Genomic DNA, 20710 nt, shown 5'->3' on the forward strand with positions numbered 1-20710 from the left:
TTTTCTGCTATAACAGCCTCCACTCTTCTGGGAAGGCTTTCCACTAGATGTTAAAACAATGCTTTGGAGACTTGCTTCCATTCAGAGCATTAGTGAGGTCGGGCACCGATGTTGGGCGATTAGGCCTGGCTCGCAGTCTGCGTTCCAATTCATTGCAAAGGTGTTCAATGTGGTTGAGGTGAGGGCTCTGTGCAGGCCAGTCAATTAGTTCCACACCGATCTCAACAAACCACTTCTGTATGGACCTCGCTTCATGCACGGGGGCATTGTCAAGCTGAAACAGGAAAAATACTTCCCCAAACCATTGCCACAAAGTTGGAAGCACGGAATCATTTACAATGTCATTCTAAACGGACTTGTTGGAAAGTTGGCATCCTATGACGGTGCCACGTTGAAAGTCACTGAGCTCTTCAGTAAGGCCATTCTACTGCCAATGTTTGTCTGTGGAGATTGCATGGCGGTGTGCTCTATTTTATACACCTGTCAGTAACGGGTTTGGCTGAAATAGCTGATCCACTAATTTGAAGGGGTATCCACATACTTTTGTTTATATAGTGTATGTACATATAACTAGGAATAAAGTGACTAGACAACAGGAAAGATACACAGTAGTTACAGTGTATGAGATGAGTCAAAGTTTGTATATACTTTTATACACTACCGTTCAAAAGTTTGGGGTCACTTAGAAATGTCCTTGTTATTGAAAGAAAAGCACATTTTTTGTCCATTAAAATAACATAAAATGGATCAGAAATACAGTGTAAATGACTGTTGTAGCTGGAAACAGCTGATTTTTAATGAAACATATGGAATATAATATAATGGAATATATAATAATAATTTACAACATAAAAAATGTCAACATTGTGTTTCTGATCAATTTTATGTTATTTTAGTGGACAAAAAAATGTGCTTTTCTCTCAAAAACAAGGACATTTCTAAGTGACCCCAAACTTTTGAACGGTAGTTTATATAGTACCTTGAATATAATTGCTATCCATTGTAGTCCTCCATAAGTACTAAAGGGTGCAAATTCTAAATCAATACATTTCCAATACACTTTACATCTCCTAAGTTATCGGTCTCCTGCATTTACAAATAACTTTAGGATGAAACTGTGATCCTGTTTCTTACACAAATGTATCCCCTCCTGGATTTATCTGTGCACGTAACCTTTGAAAAACAGCTGGTGTGGTTTTTCTCTTGACCTCATCCGCCTAGTCACTTTAGAAAATAATTTACTTATCGTCATACCAACAACCGAAACCAGTTGACCTTGTCCGAGCTCAAGCAGACCGAGCTCACCCAACTCTTTCACCATTAGACAGACAAATGATTAATCTTCTTAGCTCCACTTCCAGCTATGCTAAGAAATATACAAATTACAATCATTCTGAAATGCTATTTTAAATGTTATTCAAATGCTCATGATCAGATGATGTAAAATGTTTTCCGTGTAGTTCACTAACAATGGTTATAATATAAATAATGTCTGAAAAGAAAAACGTCATGACTATGAGGCGTGTGAGTTAAGTTTGGGGAAGCACATTTTCACCATAAAAATGCACCTTCATAATAAAGCATTCCATGCATCATCGCATTTGCACTTATGCAAGCCTACTTTTCGTAATGTGATGAGTAGATTGTATTGTCATAATTTAGGCTAATAATATAACTCAATACCTGTTGGATGTAATGCTGAGCATGTATAGCAGTAGCATGTATATACAGTAGGCTTCGGACAGGGCAACTGGCGGCCCTCGGAATAGTAGAATGCACAAGGAGCAATTTCGAAATTTGGTTTTACATCAGCATTTTTGGGGGGGGATTGCTAAATGAGTTTAGCGGTCAGCTATCTAGACTTGTTGTCATGGTCAAATTACCAGCCACTGTTGATTTTGTTAGTCTCATTCATATATTAAACTGCAAGCATTTCTCTCCTTCCTATGGCAAAAAAATATTATTGCAGGGAATGAATTGTAAAACAGCTAATCTTCCTCTCTGCCCCACAACAAAATGTGTAGAATTATAGGAAACTAGCTTTAAAACAGTAAAATATTTTCTCTGCCCCACAGCAAAATGTGTAGAATTGGAGGAAATTAACTCTAAAACATTTTATTTTACTCACACCGCTGTCAAGATGGGGTCCACTAGCTCAATTAAGTTGATAATTGTTATAGTAAAAGTCAGATTAGTCTTTTCATTGTTTTCTCCTGACAGCAATAAAGGTTTACTTCTCAAACTAGGTTTTCTTCGATTGTATTTTGAAACATTGTGAAATGCCTGGCTGAGCCTTTGCTTTTCAATGACAGTCACAACAAAACAATCATGCATTTGGTGTATGCCGTGTGCTGCCTTTCCTTCCGACTGCAGGCAATGCTTATGACCCGCTGTGGGCAAATCATACTTTAGTAGCCCATTTTAAATGATTTTATTTATTTCTGTATAGACAGGAAAAGGCTAATTAGGCTATATCATTTTGGCCTTATGGACACGCCACCTATGGTCATGCCTAACTCACATGGATCGATGTGTGGCTAATTAAAGACCTGTGATCTGGAAGGGGGGGGGGGGAATCTATATGAATCTCTAATATCTGACCATTCACATCAATATTGTTGCGCTTAAATTGATCCATGTGAGCATAAGAGACAAAACTGAATGTTTATTGCAACAAGATGAATGACCTGCAGTAGTAATAGTACAAGAAAATGGCTGTTGCGGTTGCCATAGATCCCAAGCCAGCATCAGGGGCAGGGCGTCTAAGGGGCGTGGTGAGGAGCAATGGGGACATCCAGTCTGAGCTAGCAGTCTTCCTGCCTTCAGCGCAGACCTTCATTAACATCACCTCACAGTCCATTGAGAAACCCACCTCAAACCTGCAGAGGAAATAGAGACAAAAGTGAGTACATCAAGCGTATCCAAAAGTCCTTGAAGTTCTGTCAAAAAAATGACACCCTAACTTTTGATGGAAGGTTGAGTAGGTTCAGTATTCCTAAACTGACAACTATGGTCATGTGAATAGAACACTTAAGCACACAAACACCATACCACATTGTAAATAAGTCTGAGATATTGTGTGTGTGTGAGATGGTGGTTCTTTCCACTGTGCAGACTGAGGTGGATAGAAGACGTAGAGGAGGGTTCCGTACGTGGAGGGGTCTATGGCTCCATCCAGGGGGATGAGACAGGGTTAGGAGCGGTGGTGGGGGAGTGTGTCCATGGGTACATTCATCTTCATCTCGTTCTCCAGGATCTGGACCAGCTGCTGCATGGAGGGCAGGTGACCTGACTCCAGCTTGGACCACACTGGCACATCTGCCCAGGTAGGTACAAACAAATCAACTCTCCGCACTCTTTTCTGTGTGATGTTTTACAATGATGCAAGGTCCGTGGAGGATTTGTGCATACTCATGCAAACAAGTAATGTGGCAAAGTGAGCCTTACCGTTTAACGTGATTTCAAACGCTCCTGTTGACATACACTGGTTTTCAATCATGTTGCTGAAGAAGAACACCATCATGCAGGCATAAATCTGAAAGAGACACAAACAGAAACTCAATATCAACACCAATCGATGAGTGTTTTGCCATGGATTCCATCTTCTCTGGTGTCTAACATGACACATAGATAAATGATGTCTCCACATCAGGATTTGAGTTTACTGGGGCAAGGTTCACTGGTTGTCAATTTGAGTTAGAAAGTTTGTATATAACATGTATATAAGTATAGATAACAATCTCAAATTGTTCCATAGCCTGTGTACCCCAGCTCAAGGATAAAACAGCAACATGTTGTAGCGGTAGGCAGAGGCAAGAGTAATATAGTGCTCCCTTGTTACTGCTTACATAACCCAAGTACATTCTTATTTGCCCACAGTGTGTTTTGCATATATTGTAAGCACCAAAACTATTGGGACTGTTGTTTCGGCTCTGTACTCCAGCACTTTGGATTTGAAATGATATAATGACAATGAGGTTAAAGCTTTCATTTGAAGGTATTTTCATCCATATCAGGTGAAACCCCCATTTTAGGGTACCAAAAGTATTGGGTAAAATTCACTTGTGTATTAAAGTAGTAAAAAGGTTATTATTTTCATCCCATATTCCTAGAACGCAATGACTACATCAAGACTGTTATTCTATAAATGTGTTAGATGCATTTGCTGTTTGTTTTGGTTGTGTTTCAGATTATTTTGTGCCCAATAGAAATTAATGGAAAATAATGTGTCATTTTGGAGTAAATTTGATTGTAAACAAGAATAGAATGTTTTCAAAACACTTCTACATTAATGTGGATGCTACCATGATTACAGATAATCCTGAATGAATCATGAATAATGAGTGAGAAAGTTAATCATAACTATCATAAACCCCCCCCCCCCAAAAAAAAATGCTACCCACCCCTGGTGAGAAGTTAGCATGTCTTGGGGGGGGGGGGGGGGGGGGGGGGGGGGGGGGTATTTGTGCATCTAACTTTCTCGCTCTACTGTTGGAGCTCAAGGTATATATGGATGGGATTTCAATACTGCGTGCACTCTACTTCAGCACCAGTGGCTCATGTTACCGTGGAGATCCAGGTTCATAGCCAGGTAAAACAACAAACAGTTGTTATGAACTCCCATGGGTAAGGTATGAGAGTGTGTGTGTGTCTCAGTAGTGACTATGACTACTCTTACATTTTCAATGTATCTCTTAAGGACTGAGTTAAATAAACACATCAACATGGCTATACTTAAACTACAGAGTATTGTTATACAATAACATACGGTATGCCTGTGATGCTAACACCAAGTGTCATGTAGCATTTTTTACCTAAGAGAGTCTCACCTTATTCTCCTGTCCCCAGACCCAGATGCCTGGGGCTTGCATACCGCAGAGGGCAAAAGGGTCCTTGCCGATGATGATCAGTCCGATCAGTGCCAGCTTGAACATGGACAGGAAGGAAGCAACATGTCTGAGGACAGCAAACAAGATGTCAACTTCCAGAGAGAGGGTAGAACACAGTGGCAGATATCAAGGTGTAAATCGTCAACAAAGAAAATGATTTTGCACCCGGCAGTATGTAGTGTGTTAGCCCTTAGGCCCAGAACAGATGAAGACCTGAGGGTCAATTTGTTGTTAACAACCACACATGGAAGAATACATTGCAATACGCTTCAAATTTAAGTGTCAAGTGTTTCCATGGTATGGTGGCACACAGTGTAACCAGTTCTTTTGTTATACACAAGATGTCTGATAGGGAGCGCTGTGTTGAAGCCACTGTGCCTCCATCTTAGCACTCCTATAGAAATTAATATATTAATGTCTACATTATTACAGACACCTCAATGCATATTGTAATGACATTATGCATTATTACATTGTAAGCTAAACATAAAAATAAAAGGTAAAAACATGTCAATTAAAGTATCATTTTTTGAGATGACTAATGTAACTGTCCCCACAACAACACAAATATGTAAATACATGTAATTTTGTTCTTGAAACATTGAACTGAAATACTGTAGAATTACATTCATTCCTATGGAGGACTGCTCCTACTGGGGAGTGCCAATATGGCCGACCGGTGGCTCCAAAGCCTCTCAATGGCAAACATAACATCAGCAACCCAGGGTTTATATACATCATTGAGTATAATTTACCGGTAGAGGGGTAGAGGAAGGTAGTTCTCTCCCTCAATGCGGATGTCTGGGTACCGCTGGTACAAGACCTGCATGTACTCCTCAAACACCCTCTTGTACCCTCAGGAGATGCTGAGAGAGAGTTGGAGAGAGAGTCAAACAGGGCCAGAGTCATGGGAACAGATAGTGGGGCACTCAGAATAACACACAGTCCTCAGAGGCAAGGCTAGATACACTTGGTCACAGCCAAACATATACACAAACTAAAGTCATCTTTGATTGGTTGTTGCGACTTCCATGACAATACTGGTGTGTTGCCAGTAAAGCATGTGGTGACATTTCATTGTATGGCACACGGTTACTCTATTGCACAAATGCATCATTAAACTACTGAACATAACCATTTCACATTCCAAACACAAATCTCCCTTGGTTTGAGTTAATACCATGCTCTTGATATGGTATAAATTAATCCAACAATTATTGCCTACAAGGGTATGCAAATCACAGGATTAACCATTTGACAGTGGGAGTAGCTAACTAGATGTTTTTTTCAAACTCTCACCTACAGATGATTAATTAACAACAGACAAAACACGGTTGTCATTTAGCTACATAAACATGTGGATGTTGTTAGCTAACCAAAAATACTGCGCTGATTATGGTTTTGACTGCACCCACCCAACTTCCTGAGCAGAATTAGTTAGTTAAATCCTATTAGGTAACTAGCTAACTACAGTAGCTTTGCACTGCCGTAGCTAGCTCGTTACTCCTAGCTAAATAATAAATTCAAGAAAAATAGGTTAGATAATGTTTTGAACAAAAATATGGGACGCTACACTAGTTTGACAGTCAATTCGATTACATGGAAATTATAACGATTCTTGTTCCGAGACAGGAAATGCAAATTCGGTTTAGACACACACAGGCAAGTAGCTAATGCTAACTGAACAACAGAGGTCTACTCAAAATGTATTGCACTCCCTTACCAGATTTGGAATTTAAGAAGTGGCCCTGTTGCAAATTGCATCTTCATCTTCTTAATGCCGCTGTTATCAGCCGACGCAGCACAATACAAGGAGAGAACTCCTAGAAATATGATCGAAAAAGGTAGCCACCTCTCCGCCATTCTGCTACGATTTCTTCACTACTGCATCAGTCCGGTGCTCCCGTCCCCCACTCTGCTCTGTGAAACTATTGCCAGGTTCACGTTCTAGACGGAATTCGGAAATACTTACATTTCCGACTTGCTAACTGATTGAACGCGCGGCACGTAATATAACTGCAACCAGTTTGCAAGTCGGAAATGTCAGAGTTCCGACTAGTATGAACGCAGCATATTGCCCGAGAAATTGAGTTAAGTGAAACGTCACAGTTCAGTGAAAAATTAAGCACATGTATAATAAATTCTGTGATTTTTCTGAGTATGAATATACATGACAGTACACCTTCAAAGCCACTTACAAAAAACACGTTAACTAGCCAATTTTAAGGCTCCTGAGTGTCGCAGCGGTCTAAAGCACTGCATCTCGGTGCTAGAGGCGTCACTACAGACCCTGGTTCGATCACGGGCTGTATCACAACCGGTCGTGATCGGGAGTCCCATAGGGCGGCGCACAATTGGTCCAGCGTCGTCCATGTTAGGGGGTAGACCTTAATTTAAAATAATATTTTTTTCTTAACTGACATGCCTAGTTAAATAAAGGTAAAATAAAAAATAACGTTGCTCAACCAGAGAAAGCCTGTTTAGACTTTTGTAGACTTTACCCTTTGCAAAAGTTTTTTTAAATGCCGTTGTTTACTCAGAGTAGGCGTTCCTTAACGGAAATATATTAGCACACGCCAATGGGATCTCCGCTAGCTTTTGCGTGTTCCTCCAATATGACTCATTTGTAGCCAATTGAAATGACAAGCTGTGGTCTATCTTGGTTTAGTTATAAAACTCTTTGGCATAGGTAAATAGATACACGTCATCATTAAAGACCGCATCACAAGAACAAACGCTTTAAAATTGATGCGCAACGAGCATGAGTAGGTGACCGTTTACCTGTACAATTGAATTATCAACAACAAAAAATATGTCAATTGTAATATTGAATTATCTTACTGCACACAACCAAGTGCCTGTCATCTAACTGTGGATTGGATATATTAGTACTGTAACGACCCTGGGTTTACTTACGCGAATATCGACTCTGCCGCTTGAGTACATTCTGACCATTGTTTGTTTGGGTGACCATTGTCCTACCTTACATGTTCCCATATACAAAAATGAAGACAATACTGAAATGAATTTAAAAAACTACTGAAATGAATTTGACATGAACATGTCTCTGTCAATGCAGCCATCGAAGTCAAGTGCATTAGGTTTGCATTTACTACATATATCAAAGTCGAAAGAGCTGAAGTACTAGAATTGTGAAACTACACTAGCAAATGCAATAATATGGTAAGCGATAGTTTGTAATGATCAAAGTGGGAAGAACTATATCGCCACACAGTGAGCGGCGGAAAGATATAGCAAATATACATTGCACGTTCGAAATGCGGTCTTCCTGTGTGGGCGGGCTTAAGACTTTGCATACGTAGACATTTGCCCTGCTTTTATTCTCCCTTTTGAAACATTTTGTACTGTAGAGTAGACGAGTGCCAACTGCATACCAGTGAGCCAGATTAACCATATAACTAACATTCCACATTTTTGTAAAATAATTCATAACCTACTTATTTGGAAGATGGTCGCCAAACAGAGGATTCGTATGGCCAACGAAAAACACAGCAAGAATATCACGCAAAGAGGCAACGTAGCCAAATCTACGGTAACATTTGAACCATTTTATTTTGGTTTGCAAACGGGTTAAGGAATATGTTACTTAAAATGAGTAACTAGCAAATGTTTAATTTTCTGATTGTTTGCTAGTTTTTTGTTTCGTTTTTGTCAACATTTACTTATGCTTTGCCCATAGTATATGCAAATTGCCAAGTTGCCCAGCTCAAGCTTTCAATCTTTGGTCAGCTGTTGCGATAGTATCCATGAAATGTAACATCATACAAAGTTGTTTACATTCTATTTAAACAGCTGTATGTTTCTGATTACCGGTTTGAGAATGATACATGTTTGACCGTTGCCATGTTAGTACAGTACCATGACGTGTACTGTATTTGGTTTCACAGAGAAACCCTCAAGATGATAAGGTGGCTGTGGGACCATGGCTGTTGGCCCTCTTCATCTTTGTTGTGTGTGGATCAGGTGAGTTCTGTTGACTATTTGACTAATTTCCCAGTGATGATGAGCAGAACTCTGAAATGGATCCATACTTTATCCCAGACGCTTTTGTTGATCTGAAAGGATTGGAAAGGTGTATCCAACATTCTGCCGAGCTTGTTATAAGGCCAGATGAAACCAAATTGCTTACCTATCTATACCTTTGAGGTCTACAGGTGTAGATTTGGAATGTGAAATCGTAGTGCTGGGGCAAATTGTGTCCTCCCATTGCTTCTTTCTTCATATCTGAAATGAGCATGTTTTCTCAAGTGTGTGCAGGTGTTCACATTCCCACAGGTGTGATGTCTTGTACGACTTGTTATGGTGCTGAATATAACGTTGAAATAAAAAACATATCTCATAACCTTATCTCACAAACAGTCTTTGAAGTAGACCAGGGGTGTAATCATTAGTCCTAACTGTAGCAAATGGAAAATCTTTTCCAACAAAAATTAGTTTCTATTGGACAAATTCAGGTAGGTCCCTCCCTGTTTGGTTCTGTTTGGTTCCTAGTATACACCCACGTCTACAGTATGAATGTCCCGCCTACTTCCTGGATCATGGACCACTCAGTTTTTGAATGGCCTTCAAGACTATATCATCAAATTCCTATGTAAGATTATATTCATATTTGTGGAATCATTTACATTTACCTGATGCCTTTCATTAAGGTTTTTCAATTACATTTTATTTTTGTGTAATTGAAAATGTTCAAAGGCATTAGGTAGAATTAAATTAATCCACAAATACTAATAGAATTGTACATATACAGTATCTTAAATGGTCACGGTTTCATGATGCTATAATAAGGCCATTGAAAAACAGTGTGGGACATGATCCAGGAAGTAGGCAGGACCTTCATACCGTATTCAAACCAAGCAATGGTCTCATTAGGGGTTTGTTAGGCTCTTTAATATATGCCATATAGCAGACGCTTTTATCCAAAGTGACTTAGTCATGCATGCATATATTTTACGTATGGGTGGTCTCTGGAATCGAATCCACTACCCTGGCGTTACAAGCACCATGCTCTTCCAACGGAGCTACAAAGGACCACTATATCTCCTCACAGCCATAGGGTTGTCAGCCTCTGCACATCTATCTTTTTGTCAATATTTGCTTTTTGACAGGCAATATCAATGCGCTTGTTGCCTCTCTCAGCTAATATTAGGGAAAGACCAGTTTTGATAAGTGTTCGAAGAACTCCGCCTGCTAACTGTTGGGAGTCTGTTTTCGTCATTTATCCTGGGTCAGACAGAATGTTTGTACTGTTTCTGTGTGGTCTGATTTGACATTTTGGCTTACTCCCTTGTCCTCCCCTCCTGCTGTTTGTCCCAGTCCAGGCTTTTAGTAGTCAGTGGGTTTGGCAACACTTTCAGAGATTCCAGCAGAACATAATAGAGCAATTACATTAGTCACCTTGGAAACATAAATTAATACTTTGCAGGAAAGGAGGGATATAGTCACACTGGCAAGTTAAAAGAAAGGAGAAAATGTAAACTATTCCAGCAGTACATTCTGGTGAGTTCCCAACAGTGTTCCGAACTTCAATGACGACTGCTGTTGTCAGTGAATAAAAACCTTCACTTTGGGTCAGGGTTTTCTAGCGTCATCTGAGGGGTTCTTTGACTCAGCTAAATTCCTTGTCAATGAACTCCAGTGTAGATTTGTTTTCTTGACATTTGAATTCTCTCTCTCCACAGCTATCTTCCAGATCATTCAGAGCATTCGGATGGGCATGTAGGATGAAATGTCCACCCCGTTCATTCCACTCAGTATCCGCCCAACCAAGTACCACCTCTCTCAGCTTGATGACGTCCCATTATCCTTCACTCAACATTCTCAGTCTTCTTAAGTTGCACACAGCTAGGCCAAGGACGATGAGCCACTGTCTTGCACTTTGTGACTTTCTGTTCTTAATTTGTATTATTTTGTTCGACCTTTGTTATTTGTCTCTGGTTACTTTTGGCAAGCTCTGTCAAGTCATTCCTACCTTGTGCCTTAAATGATAGAGGTTAACAATTTTCAGCACACAACAAAAAGCCATCAAGCTGCATTCCAATAGTGGGGTTTCTGAAATAATAAGGTGATGTGCTCTGTCAATCTCAGGCAAGTTGGCCATCTTGTGGAATTGTGAGCTCTGTTTTTGGTGGTCCTTTCTAGAAGTCTTATTTGCCACCACTTTGTTGTAATTTCAGTGTGTAAAATGAACTATAATTTCTACTTTAATTTAGTGTATTGAAAGAAATGTTCTGTTTTGCTTTGAACATGTTTTCTGTTTGGTAGAATGGCCAAATGCCTTGGTCAGACTGGAAAGAAATTCAGCAACACAAATCTTAGCACAAGATTTGAAGCTGGATATAATACTCATGCCAAAAGAACAACTAAATGGTAGAAACCAGAGCCATGTATTTAGAAAGTTAGGACATTGAAGTTATGGCATTATGATGCATTTACATGACACCTTATAATCAAAGAGTTCCTGAATGTCTATAATTAAAAAACTTGTCTTACAAATGGAATGCTCAAAGCCGTTGGTTTAAGAAGTTGGGCAAACTATATGGTTTTGGTAGAAATTAGTGGTACGTAATGATAAGCAGTCCTATTGTTTTTTGCGGTCTAGTCCTCATCTACTTTTTAAATATTTTGTATCTATTGATTGGCCCTGCCTATTCTTGCGGCTTTGGGATTGTCAACTGATCCACAGTCAGTTGAATATGGATCAGTAAAAGTAAGATAAGGACATCTTCAAGCTTTGGTAGTTGATCTGACGTCCTGTCCTCATGTTTACGGAAACAGTTCAAGGCTCAAGATTACTGGATAAAATGTCATTATCTTCACTAAACCAGTGTTTAGAAGTAAATATTAAGGGCTGGATGAAAATGTCAACCTGGTTATTTTACTGTGCATAAAGTATGCTGGCAATGTAAGAGCGAAATTAATAAAATATGATAATTGGTACATTATTTTGTGCTTTTCTTATGTAAGATACCAATCATCACCCAGAATAAATACTAACATATTTGCATGTACAGTTGAAGTCTAAAGTTTACATACAATTTAGCCAAATACATTTAAACTCAGTTTTTCACAATTACTGACATTTAATCCCAGTAAAAATTCCATCTGGGGTCAGTTAGGATCACCACTTTATTTTAAGAATGCAAAATTTCAGAATAATAGTAGAGAGACTGATTTATTTCAGATTTAATTTCTTTCATCTCATTCACAGTGTGTCAGAAGTTTACATACACTCGATTAGTATTTGGTAGCATTGCCTTTCAATTGTTTAACTTGGGTCAAACGTTTCAGGTAGCCTTCCACATGCTTCCCACAATAAGTTGGGTGAATTTTGGCCCATTCCTCTTGACAGAGCTGGTATAACTGAGTCAGGTTTGTAGGCCTCCTTGCTCTCACACGCTTTTTCAGTTCTGCCCACAAATGTTCTATGGGATTGAGGTCAGGGCTTTGTGATGGCCACTCCAATACCTTGACATTTATGTCCTTAAGTCATTTTGCCACAACTTTGGAAGTATGCTTGGTGTCATTGTCCATTTGGAAGACCCATTTGCGACCAGGCTTTAACTTCTGACTGATGTCTTGAGATGTTGCTTCAATATATCCACCCAATTTTCCTACCTCATGATGCCATCTATTTTGTGAAGTGCACCAGTCCCTCCTGCAGCAAAGCACCCCCACAACATGATGCTGCCACCCCCGTGCTTCACGGTTGGGATGGTGTTCTTCGGCTTGCAAGCATCCCCATTTTTCCTCCAAAGATAACTTTGGTCATTATGGCCAAACAGTTCTATTTTGTTTCATCAGACCAGAGGACATTTCTCCAAGAAGTACGATCTTTGTCCCCATGTGCAGTTGCAAACTGTAGTCTGGCTTTTTTATGGCGGTTTTGGAGCAGTAGCTTCTTCTTTGCTGAGCAGCCTTCCAGGTTATGTTGATTATAGGACTCGTTTTACTGTGGATATAGATACTTTTGTACCTGTTTCCTCCAGCATCTTCACAAGGTCCTTTGCTGTTGTTCTGGGATTGATTTGCACTTTGCGCACCAAAGTACGTTAATCTCTAGGAGACAGAACGCGTCTCCTTCCTGAGCGGTATGACGGCTGCGTGGTCCCATGGTGTTTATACTTGCGTACAATTGTTTGTACAGATGAACGTGGTACCTTCAGGCGTTTGGAAATTGCCCCCAAGGATGAACCAGACTTGTGGAGGTCTACAAACAAATTCTGAGGTCTTGGCTGATTTATTTTGATTTGCCCATGATGTCAAGCAAAGAGGCACTGAGTTTGAAGGTAGGCCTTCATTTTCTGTAATTTTCCAAGCTGTTTAAAGTCACAGTCAATTTAGTGAATGTAATCTTCTTACCCAATGGAATTGGGATACGGTGAATTATAAGTGAAAAATTCTGTCTGTAAATAATTGTTGGAAAAATTACTTGTGTCATGCACAAAGTAGATGTCGTAACTGACTTGCCAAACTATAGTTTGTTAACAAGAAATGTGTGGAGTGGTTGAAAGATGAGTTTTAATGGCTCCAACCTAAGTGTACGTAAACTTCCGACTTCAACTGTATGTACACACACACACACACATCAGTGGAGGCTGTTGAGGGGAGGATGGCTCAAAATAATAGCTGGACTTATATCAAACGCATGGTTTGGATGTTTGATTCCATTCACTGCATTCCAGTCATAGCACTTCGTTCCATACATTATTATGAGACATCCTCCCCTCAGGAGCCTCCACTGGCATGCATACATACATAAAATTGTAGTTTCCTAAAAAGGAATTTGCCTGAATAGTTAGTTGCCTCAAGGTGGCAGAATAATACCGTTCTCCGACTTCAGAGATTTCAGCGGAAAATTCACCGGAAACGTCAGGCCACCCATTAAAAAATAACGTCACTTCCTGGAAAGATGTTCTGGTTGTTGTAGTTCCTATGTGGAGTAAACCTGTCAATCCGAGGATTGCAGAAGTACTGTGTTGATAATCCGTCTGCTCTTCCCCTCTACATATCGAGCTGCTGGCACAGTTCGTGACATTGGACTAACGTTACCTGCATGTTGGGAGTCGGTAAATTGTTATACTAGCTAGTTATTACATTTAGCGTTAGCCAACAGCTAGCTAGTTAGCAGCAGAAAGCGCACCAACTTCACAGTCAGTAGGTAGCAAAGATTTTCGTAGAATACTGCCTATGAGCTAGTTTTCAACAGTACGTTAGCTACTTCTCCACTGCAAAACCCAGGCCAGGCACAACGGTAAGTTCGTGAATCATATTACAGTAAATATTTTTAGCTAGCTAGCTATAGTGTGATCAGATTGCTTTCCCATAGAGTTATACTTGGTACAACTGGCTACCTAGCTAGCTACGTACTTTGTTGGATTGTCAGAGATAGTCAAGCTAATATATGTAAGACAGCTTGTTATTAAGACTGGACATCTGCACTTCGAGGTCACTCTCTCCTTGTCAGTTAAACGAAGCTAGCTACGTGTGATAACCCCTACCTCCGTCTTTCTCTCTACTATCAGATGACAATCGATTGCTGTAGATTGTAGCCAGCAGATACGCCCCACACAGCTTTGCTTACAGCTGCACAAGGTCGGACAGGCTTCCCGTGTAAAGGCATCCATTGGCATACTTGCATCCAAACAGTTTGGTACAGTTAAGCATATATAACGACAACATATTGTGGCGTTTTGGTCTTCGGCTATGTTTTTTTTTGGGCTGGTCGTGCACACACTTTTTTGAGTCTATGCTGCTTTATTGGTGATTGTTGTCAGTCAACAAGAGATGACTAATTTTCATGCAAATGTTTTCACCTATGAAATACTGCACCAAACATCCCCGTTTGATGTAAAATTGCGAGACTGAGATCTCCTTGGCAAAAACGTCAAACTTAAATGATTTCTTGAGTTATCTTAGATTCATTCTGACTTCATTCTGACTATTTTGAGAGTGGCTACACAGTAACTCAAGATGGGTAAATAGTAATATTGCTGCTTTTTTTCTCGTTATTCAAGTATAGGTACTTTCAAGTGAAGGTCGAAGGTTCGTCTCGAGAAAATATTTTGTGTGCATGAACAACCGGGGGAAAAAAACCTTGCCGAAGACCATAACGTCACAAAGTGTCATCATAATATATGCACAAACTGAACTGTTTTGAATAGTAAGCATGTGGACGCCTTTACTCGACACAGGAAGCCCGTGAGTGAGTGACAACGTTGGTGATACATACACCCACCATACGTTTTACTATCCGTGTGTGGACCTAAAATTGATTTAAATTAAAAAATAATATTTAAAATAACCCCGAACTCGTATCACTATCCCCTAACCGTAATTGTAACCCTAAACCTAACCCCTAAGCATAAAATAGCCTTTGTCCTCGTGGGGAAGTGGGAACTGTCCCAATGAGGGAGACTTTTCCTTGTTTTTCTATCCTTTTGGGGATTTTCGGTACCCATGAAGATAGTAATACAAGCCCACACAGTCACGTTGCTAGATGATGTAGACTGGAATGGAATATTCTTTTGTAGTCTAAAGTCGCTAACAGGTCCCACATGGAACATACACACGGGTAAATAACTATGGGAACGTTGTGTTTTAACTGTTTCAGTTTGGCAACAGTTTACATTTCAAGAAGCCTATCACATTAATCGCATGTATCGTCCTTGGTCTTCTCCTTATCGCAACCAATTTCAGACATGACATGTGAATCTCTGAAACAGTCCAAGAAAGGCCGAGTTTGTTGCGCAACAAGCGCCCCCCCCCCTTCTCTTACATAATTAGTGTCGACTTCAAAGTGTGAGTGATTTGAAAGGCCAGTGAGTGAACGTGTTCACCGAGAACATGCCTGGGTTATTATGTAACCGCACCATTCGACCCTGCCGGCAGACGCAGAAACACACCACTCGACCTTTCTACCTCCTTGTAGTGCCCAGTGGATGGACGCCGCCTTGTGGTGGATAATGGAATTGGTGTGAATTGCATTCAATGTAGACTCATTGGGGAGAGACTGATCTATGACAGACAGGTAACTGCCAAAATAAAGGAAACACTTGAGTTAATGAGGGATACAAAGTATATTGGAAGCAGGTGCTACAACACAGGTGTGGTTCTTGAGTTAATTAAACAAGAAACATCCCATCATGCTTAGGGTCATGTATATAAATGCCCAGTTGCCCATTATTTTGACTACCATGGCTAGAAGAAAAGAGATCTGTGACTTTGAAACAGGGGGGTTAAAGGGTGTGTGTCTCAGTCACCAGATTTAAAACCAATCAAACACTTATGGGAGATTCTGGAGCGGCACCTGAGACAGCGTTTTCCACTACCATCAACAAAACAGCTGATGGAATGTCTCATGGAAGAATGGTGTCACATCCCTCCAATAGAGTTCCTGACACTTGTATAATCTATGCCAAGGTGCATTGAAGCTGATCTGGTGGCTCAAAGCCCTATTAAGACATTTTATGTTGGGGTTTCCGTTATTTTGACAGGCTTATTTCTTACAAAGGTATAACCTTCAGTAGCTGCAATAAGACTCCTTGTTTGCACATCCCGCTACAGGTGAATGTTGTTTTTGTCCATGCAGACAGCAAATTCTCTTTTTTGGAATAGTGCATCTTATTGCTTTTTCTCTTTAAGCAAGATGATAGCTGTTACTGTGTGTGTGTGTGTGTGTAACATTTCAGCCCCGGGATGGAGGCCCACAGCTCAAGCCGGTCCAGCCTGTCCAGGAAGAGGAGGAGAGATGGGTCTAACGGAGAGACCGAGGAGGTAGAACGGCCAGGGAAAGTCCCAAGATCCACCGTGGTGAGTGAGGAAGAGGCTTTATGTGTGTGAGCAGACTTCATTTACAGGGAGTTGATGTGTGTTGGTTAAGATAAGATAATGAGTCATGATTCTTATGAAGGAAACCCTTCTCATGGTTGTCATGGTAATAATGTGTATTCGTACACTAGGGTTTAAAAGATCCCGCCCCCTATGCTGATGAGCTGGAGTCGGCTGAGGACACTCCATACCTGCGAGTCAGTATGGACGAGGCCAAGAGGGGAACTCCATGTGAGTCGCACACACATCAACATACACTACACTCAGAAACGCATCTCAATCACTCTCAAACTGTAGCAAGCAGTACCATTCAAAAGACATGAACAGTTCTGAAAATATAAGGAATGTTTCTCTATTGACGTGACCTGTGATTGGCCGTCATCACCATCATGTCCCTCTCTCCCACAGTTGATAGGCCAGTTCGGGTGTATGCAGATGGCATCTTTGATGTGTTCCACTCAGGCCATGCCCGGGCCCTCATGCAGGCCAAGGGCCTCTTTCCGAACACACACCTCATTGTGGGCGGTGAGTGTCTCACTGGTTGTGTCAAGCTTTCCTCGCTCAACATGCCTTGAGTGCCCTCTTGCTGGTTTACTGTCTGTCCATTTATTTGGTTCTTCAGAGGAAATCGTTTTTCGGAGGCATAACGCCAAGCACCCTCTATGTAAAGTGCTAGAACTAATTCAAGTTGACTCACTTCCCCTGAACCGCCATGCTTCTTTTCCTCTCGTCTCAGTGTGTAGTGACGACCTGACACACAAGTTCAAGGGGTTCACGGTGATGAACGAGGACGAGCGCTACGACGCAGTCAGCCACTGTCGCTACGTGGACGAGGTCGTCAGGAACGCGCCCTGGACGCTTACGCCCGAGTTCCTCTCCAAGCACAGAGTGAGAGAGAGGAAGGATGGGGGGGGGAATGGAACGCAATGTCGTGCGTTCAGAGTGTATTTTGTCTGTGCGGTGTATAATGTATTCCTTCTCTCGTTCACCCCCCTCACCCCACCAGATCGACTTTGTTGCTCATGACGACATCCCATATACATCAGCAGGCCAGGACGACGTTTACAAGCACATCAAGGAGGCGGGTGGGTACCATAACAACCAGCAGGAATGTCCATTATGAATGTCCTGGGACCGTGTGTCACGATGACATCTCTCACCTTTTGGCCCTTTGTGCCTACAGGCATGTTTGCGCCTACCCAGCGGACGGAGGGAATCTCCACCTCGGACATCATCACGCGCATCGTCCGCGACTATGACGTGTACGTGAGACGCAACCTGCAACGCGGCTACACGGCCAAGGAGCTCAACGTCAGCTTCATCAATGTAACACTTCATGTTACTATCATTATTATTAGTAGTAATGATGGTATTTGGTTGATGACTTTTGATGAGTCATAAGGAGCAGTAGTTGTGAGAGGTAGCTATTGGTCTATTTGTCCTTGCATCGCAGTGCTTAAGGCGTAACTACAGACCCGGTTCAATGCCAGGCTGTGTTACAGCCAGCCCATGACCGGGAGACCCATGAGGCAGCGCACAATTGGCCCAGCATCGTCCAGGTTAGGGGAGGGTTTTACTGGCCGGGATTTCCTTGTCCAATCGCACTCTAGCGACTCCTTGTGGCGGGCTTACTTCAATCGTCAGCTGGACGGTGTTTCCTTCAACACATTGGTGCGGCTGGCTTCCGGGTTAGGCGAGCAGTGTGTCAAGAAGCAGTGCGACTTGTCAGGGTCGTGTTTCGGAGGACACATGGCTCACGACCTTCGCCTCTCCCGAGTCCGTAGGGGAGTTGCATCGATGGGACAATTGGATACCATAAAATTGGGGAGAAAAGGGGGTGAAAGGTATATTTGTCATGGAAGACAGTGGAATCAGAATTAGTTGTAGTACTAGTTGTATTTGAATAAAAGCTGCTAGGAAACATGATTTGTTTACTAGTTAAGTGCAGCCTCACTTGCCAAGGTCTGGCGTTATGACACTGCACTGGTATGTGTGTCCCTGTCTTTCAGGAGAAGAAGTACCACCTGCAGGAACGTGTGGACAAGGTGAAGAGGAAGGTGAAAGATGTGGAGGAGAAGAGTAAAGAGTTTGTGCAGAAGGTGGAGAACAAGAGCATTGACCTCATCCAGAAGTGGGAGGAGAAGTCCCGGGAGTTCATTGGCAACTTTCTGCAGATGTTTGGCCCTGAGGGAGCACTGGTGAGACCTTTTTTTGTTTTGTGTGTGTATTTTAATGTAAACTAGAATGGTGTCTTTTGTGGCAATCCTAATTTACTGCTCTGGGGAATAATATAGTGAAGCGTTCAATGGAAGATGTCGTGCTGTAGATCAACGTGGATTTGTTTTATAGCCTAAGAACAACAAATTAACTTGGAATCTAGACTGAGATGCTGCCTCTCTCTCTCTAGAAGCACATGTTGAAGGAGGGCAGAGGGCGCATGCTGCAGGCCATCAGCCCCAGACAGAGCCCCAGCAGCAGCCCCACCCGTGAGCGTTCCCCCTCGCCCTTCTTAAACAAGGCCTCACCTTCCCCTCCATCCCACCACAGCGCAGCACGGGGATACCACATCAGCGAGGATGATGAGTCTGATGAAGATTAAGGCTCACTTTTTTTTTTTATCTTGGTCTGTTAATCCCGCCCCTCGGTCCGTCAACAATATCAGCATTCAACCCCTCCAAACAAATCATCAGTATGTCCACTTATATATGTATAGCATTGTCTCTCACTTAATTTGCTCTACCCATTTAATTTTTTCACTCCCTTTTTCAATTGGTGTCCATTTCTTATGGACTGTACTACTTTGTCAGTCCAAGGAGGGTTGATGCAGTGTAGCGGTCACATCTCTTAATTTTATTCAGTCAGGAACCACTACTCACTGGAGGCATTTGGAGCTGTGTTCATATTACCCTTCATGTCACTTAAATTTTAATTTCACATTATCAATAATTTCTCTCTGATGCACGCTTCCTACTCAAGATGTTAATCTTTGCAATTTAGTGGGGAATTCGTGTCCCCCCTTATTGTGTTGAGGGGTGTTTGGTGCACTGTTGAATTCCTTCTCAGCAGAGCTGAGTCTTTTTCTTTGCAATGTAGGAACCATCAGTCCCTTGCTCTCCCCTCAAAGTGTTATTGTGCATGTATGTGTGTAGGCATGTCAATGTCCTCCATCCATGGACTGACCTGGATTCAGCTTGACTTTTTTTGCACATTGTAATAATGCTTAGTTGGTTTTGATGGTCAGTCTTTGGACAGTGGATTTAAGTATAGTGCCCAGCGTTTGAACTCCAGAACTAGATCTTGTTCAGTAGGGCTCAAAGGAACTTATTTTCAGGAGGTTCTTGTCAAACCCCAAAAAACAATGTGCCCAATAACAAGACTTCATTTTAAAAACGACTGGGGAATACAATTTTGTCCCATCTCTCCCTCCTGTAGTTGGGCATTGCTTGTTTTTGGCTGTTGGCCCATCCCTTACTGGGCTTCGTCTCCATGGTGGCAAAGCAGGATTTAAAAAGAAAAGTATTTCCTATATACAGTAGGTTAGCTGAAATATGGGATTATTTTAAGCATAGTATTAGATTTAAGAATCAGTCCATTAAAATTGCTTCTCATTAGGGGCATGGGCTATAGATCACTTGGTGGCAAGACTTGTCTAACTGTATACATGGAAACAAGAACATTGTTTTAACTATTATTGTTTGCGTTGAATTTGTAGGGCTAAGAGAAACCAGTAGAACATGAAAATTGAATTTTTTTAAAGTTAACCATGTAAAATGTCTTTAAAAAAAATCTGAGTTGAATCCTGCTTGATTGTGAAACTCAATGCTTATTGTAATAGCCGAGTGATCACACGACCAAGACGCAGCTACTACACACCAGACCAGCCACACATTAAATCAGAACCCTGCTCAGTGCACTAGCTGGACCTATCCTTCAGGTTTTGGGCGATTGATTTGACAAGGGTCACAGCCCAA

General features: G+C 41.4%; 3 protein-coding genes across 9 annotated transcripts; 2 read left to right on the forward strand and 1 right to left on the reverse strand.

The window, feature by feature from the left end:
- Positions 1–2416: 2416 nt before the first annotated feature.
- On the reverse strand, positions 2417–8095 carry LOC110508879 (thioredoxin reductase-like selenoprotein T1a). Of its 2 annotated transcripts, XM_021589758.3 has the most exons (6): positions 6613–8095; positions 5645–5755; positions 4830–4956; positions 3448–3535; positions 3153–3318; positions 2417–2879 (listed from the first exon to the last, which is right to left on the reverse strand). In XM_021589758.3, exons 1-5 carry the CDS (start codon positions 6750–6752, stop codon positions 3194–3196), a joined length of 591 nt encoding a protein of 196 aa, XP_021445433.2. In that variant the 5' UTR covers positions 6753–8095; the 3' UTR covers positions 2417–2879; positions 3153–3193. The 2 variants fall into 2 exon arrangements, with proteins under 2 accessions (XP_021445433.2, XP_090081136.1); XM_090225010.1 differs by lacking the exon at positions 5645–5755 and having other exon boundaries at positions 6613–6815.
- Positions 8096–8171: 76 nt separating this feature from the next.
- LOC110508880 (stress-associated endoplasmic reticulum protein 1) lies at positions 8172–11849 on the forward strand. Its single transcript, XM_021589759.3, has 3 exons — positions 8172–8442; positions 8798–8873; positions 10592–11849. Exons 1-3 carry the CDS (start codon positions 8359–8361, stop codon positions 10630–10632), a joined length of 201 nt encoding a protein of 66 aa, XP_021445434.1. The 5' UTR covers positions 8172–8358; the 3' UTR covers positions 10633–11849.
- A 1943-nt stretch (positions 11850–13792) lies between these two features.
- On the forward strand, positions 13793–19678 carry LOC110508882 (choline-phosphate cytidylyltransferase A). 6 transcript variants are annotated; one of them, XM_036966975.2, is made up of 10 exons: positions 13803–14163; positions 15801–15939; positions 16601–16721; positions 16871–16970; positions 17148–17264; positions 17476–17627; positions 17746–17824; positions 17923–18065; positions 18749–18937; positions 19147–19678. In XM_036966975.2, exons 2-10 carry the CDS (start codon positions 15929–15931, stop codon positions 19336–19338), a joined length of 1104 nt encoding a protein of 367 aa, XP_036822870.1. In that variant the 5' UTR covers positions 13803–14163; positions 15801–15928; the 3' UTR covers positions 19339–19678. The 6 variants fall into 6 exon arrangements, with proteins under 6 accessions (XP_021445441.2, XP_036822870.1, XP_090081133.1 ...); XM_090225007.1 differs by having other exon boundaries at positions 13824–14163; positions 15801–15883; XM_021589765.3 differs by having other exon boundaries at positions 13824–14163; positions 15841–15939.
- The last annotated feature ends 1032 nt before the right edge of the window (positions 19679–20710 follow it).

The sequence above is a fragment of the Oncorhynchus mykiss genome, chromosome 28 (assembly GCF_057628025.1).
Source record: "Oncorhynchus mykiss isolate SJ-2025 chromosome 28, ASM5762802v1, whole genome shotgun sequence".
NCBI lineage: Eukaryota > Metazoa > Chordata > Actinopteri > Salmoniformes > Salmonidae > Oncorhynchus > Oncorhynchus mykiss.

Bases quoted from the DNA above. Each gene is read 5' to 3' on its own strand.
- LOC110508879 (XM_090225010.1), bottom strand. From the start codon at position 4,934: ATGTTCAAGCTGGCACTGATCGGACTGATCATCATCGGCAAGGACCCT. The intron at 3,536-4,829 runs GTGAGACTCTCT...TGTCTCTTTCAG, and splicing joins TCTGGGGACAGGAGAATAAG to ATTTATGCCTGCATGATGGT. The intron at 3,319-3,447 runs GTAAGGCTCACT...CTACCTGGGCAG, and splicing joins GTTTGAAATCACGTTAAACG to ATGTGCCAGTGTGGTCCAAG.
- LOC110508880 (XM_021589759.3), top strand. From the start codon at position 8,359: ATGGTCGCCAAACAGAGGATTCGTATGGCCAACGAAAAACACAGCAAG. The intron at 8,443-8,797 runs GTAACATTTGAA...TTGGTTTCACAG, and splicing joins GCAACGTAGCCAAATCTACG to AGAAACCCTCAAGATGATAA. The intron at 8,874-10,591 runs GTGAGTTCTGTT...CTCTCTCCACAG, and splicing joins CTTTGTTGTGTGTGGATCAG to CTATCTTCCAGATCATTCAG.
- LOC110508882 (XM_036966975.2), top strand. The intron at 16,971-17,147 runs GTGAGTCGCACA...TCTCTCCCACAG, and splicing joins GGCCAAGAGGGGAACTCCAT to TTGATAGGCCAGTTCGGGTG. The intron at 18,066-18,748 runs GTAACACTTCAT...CCTGTCTTTCAG, and splicing joins TCAACGTCAGCTTCATCAAT to GAGAAGAAGTACCACCTGCA.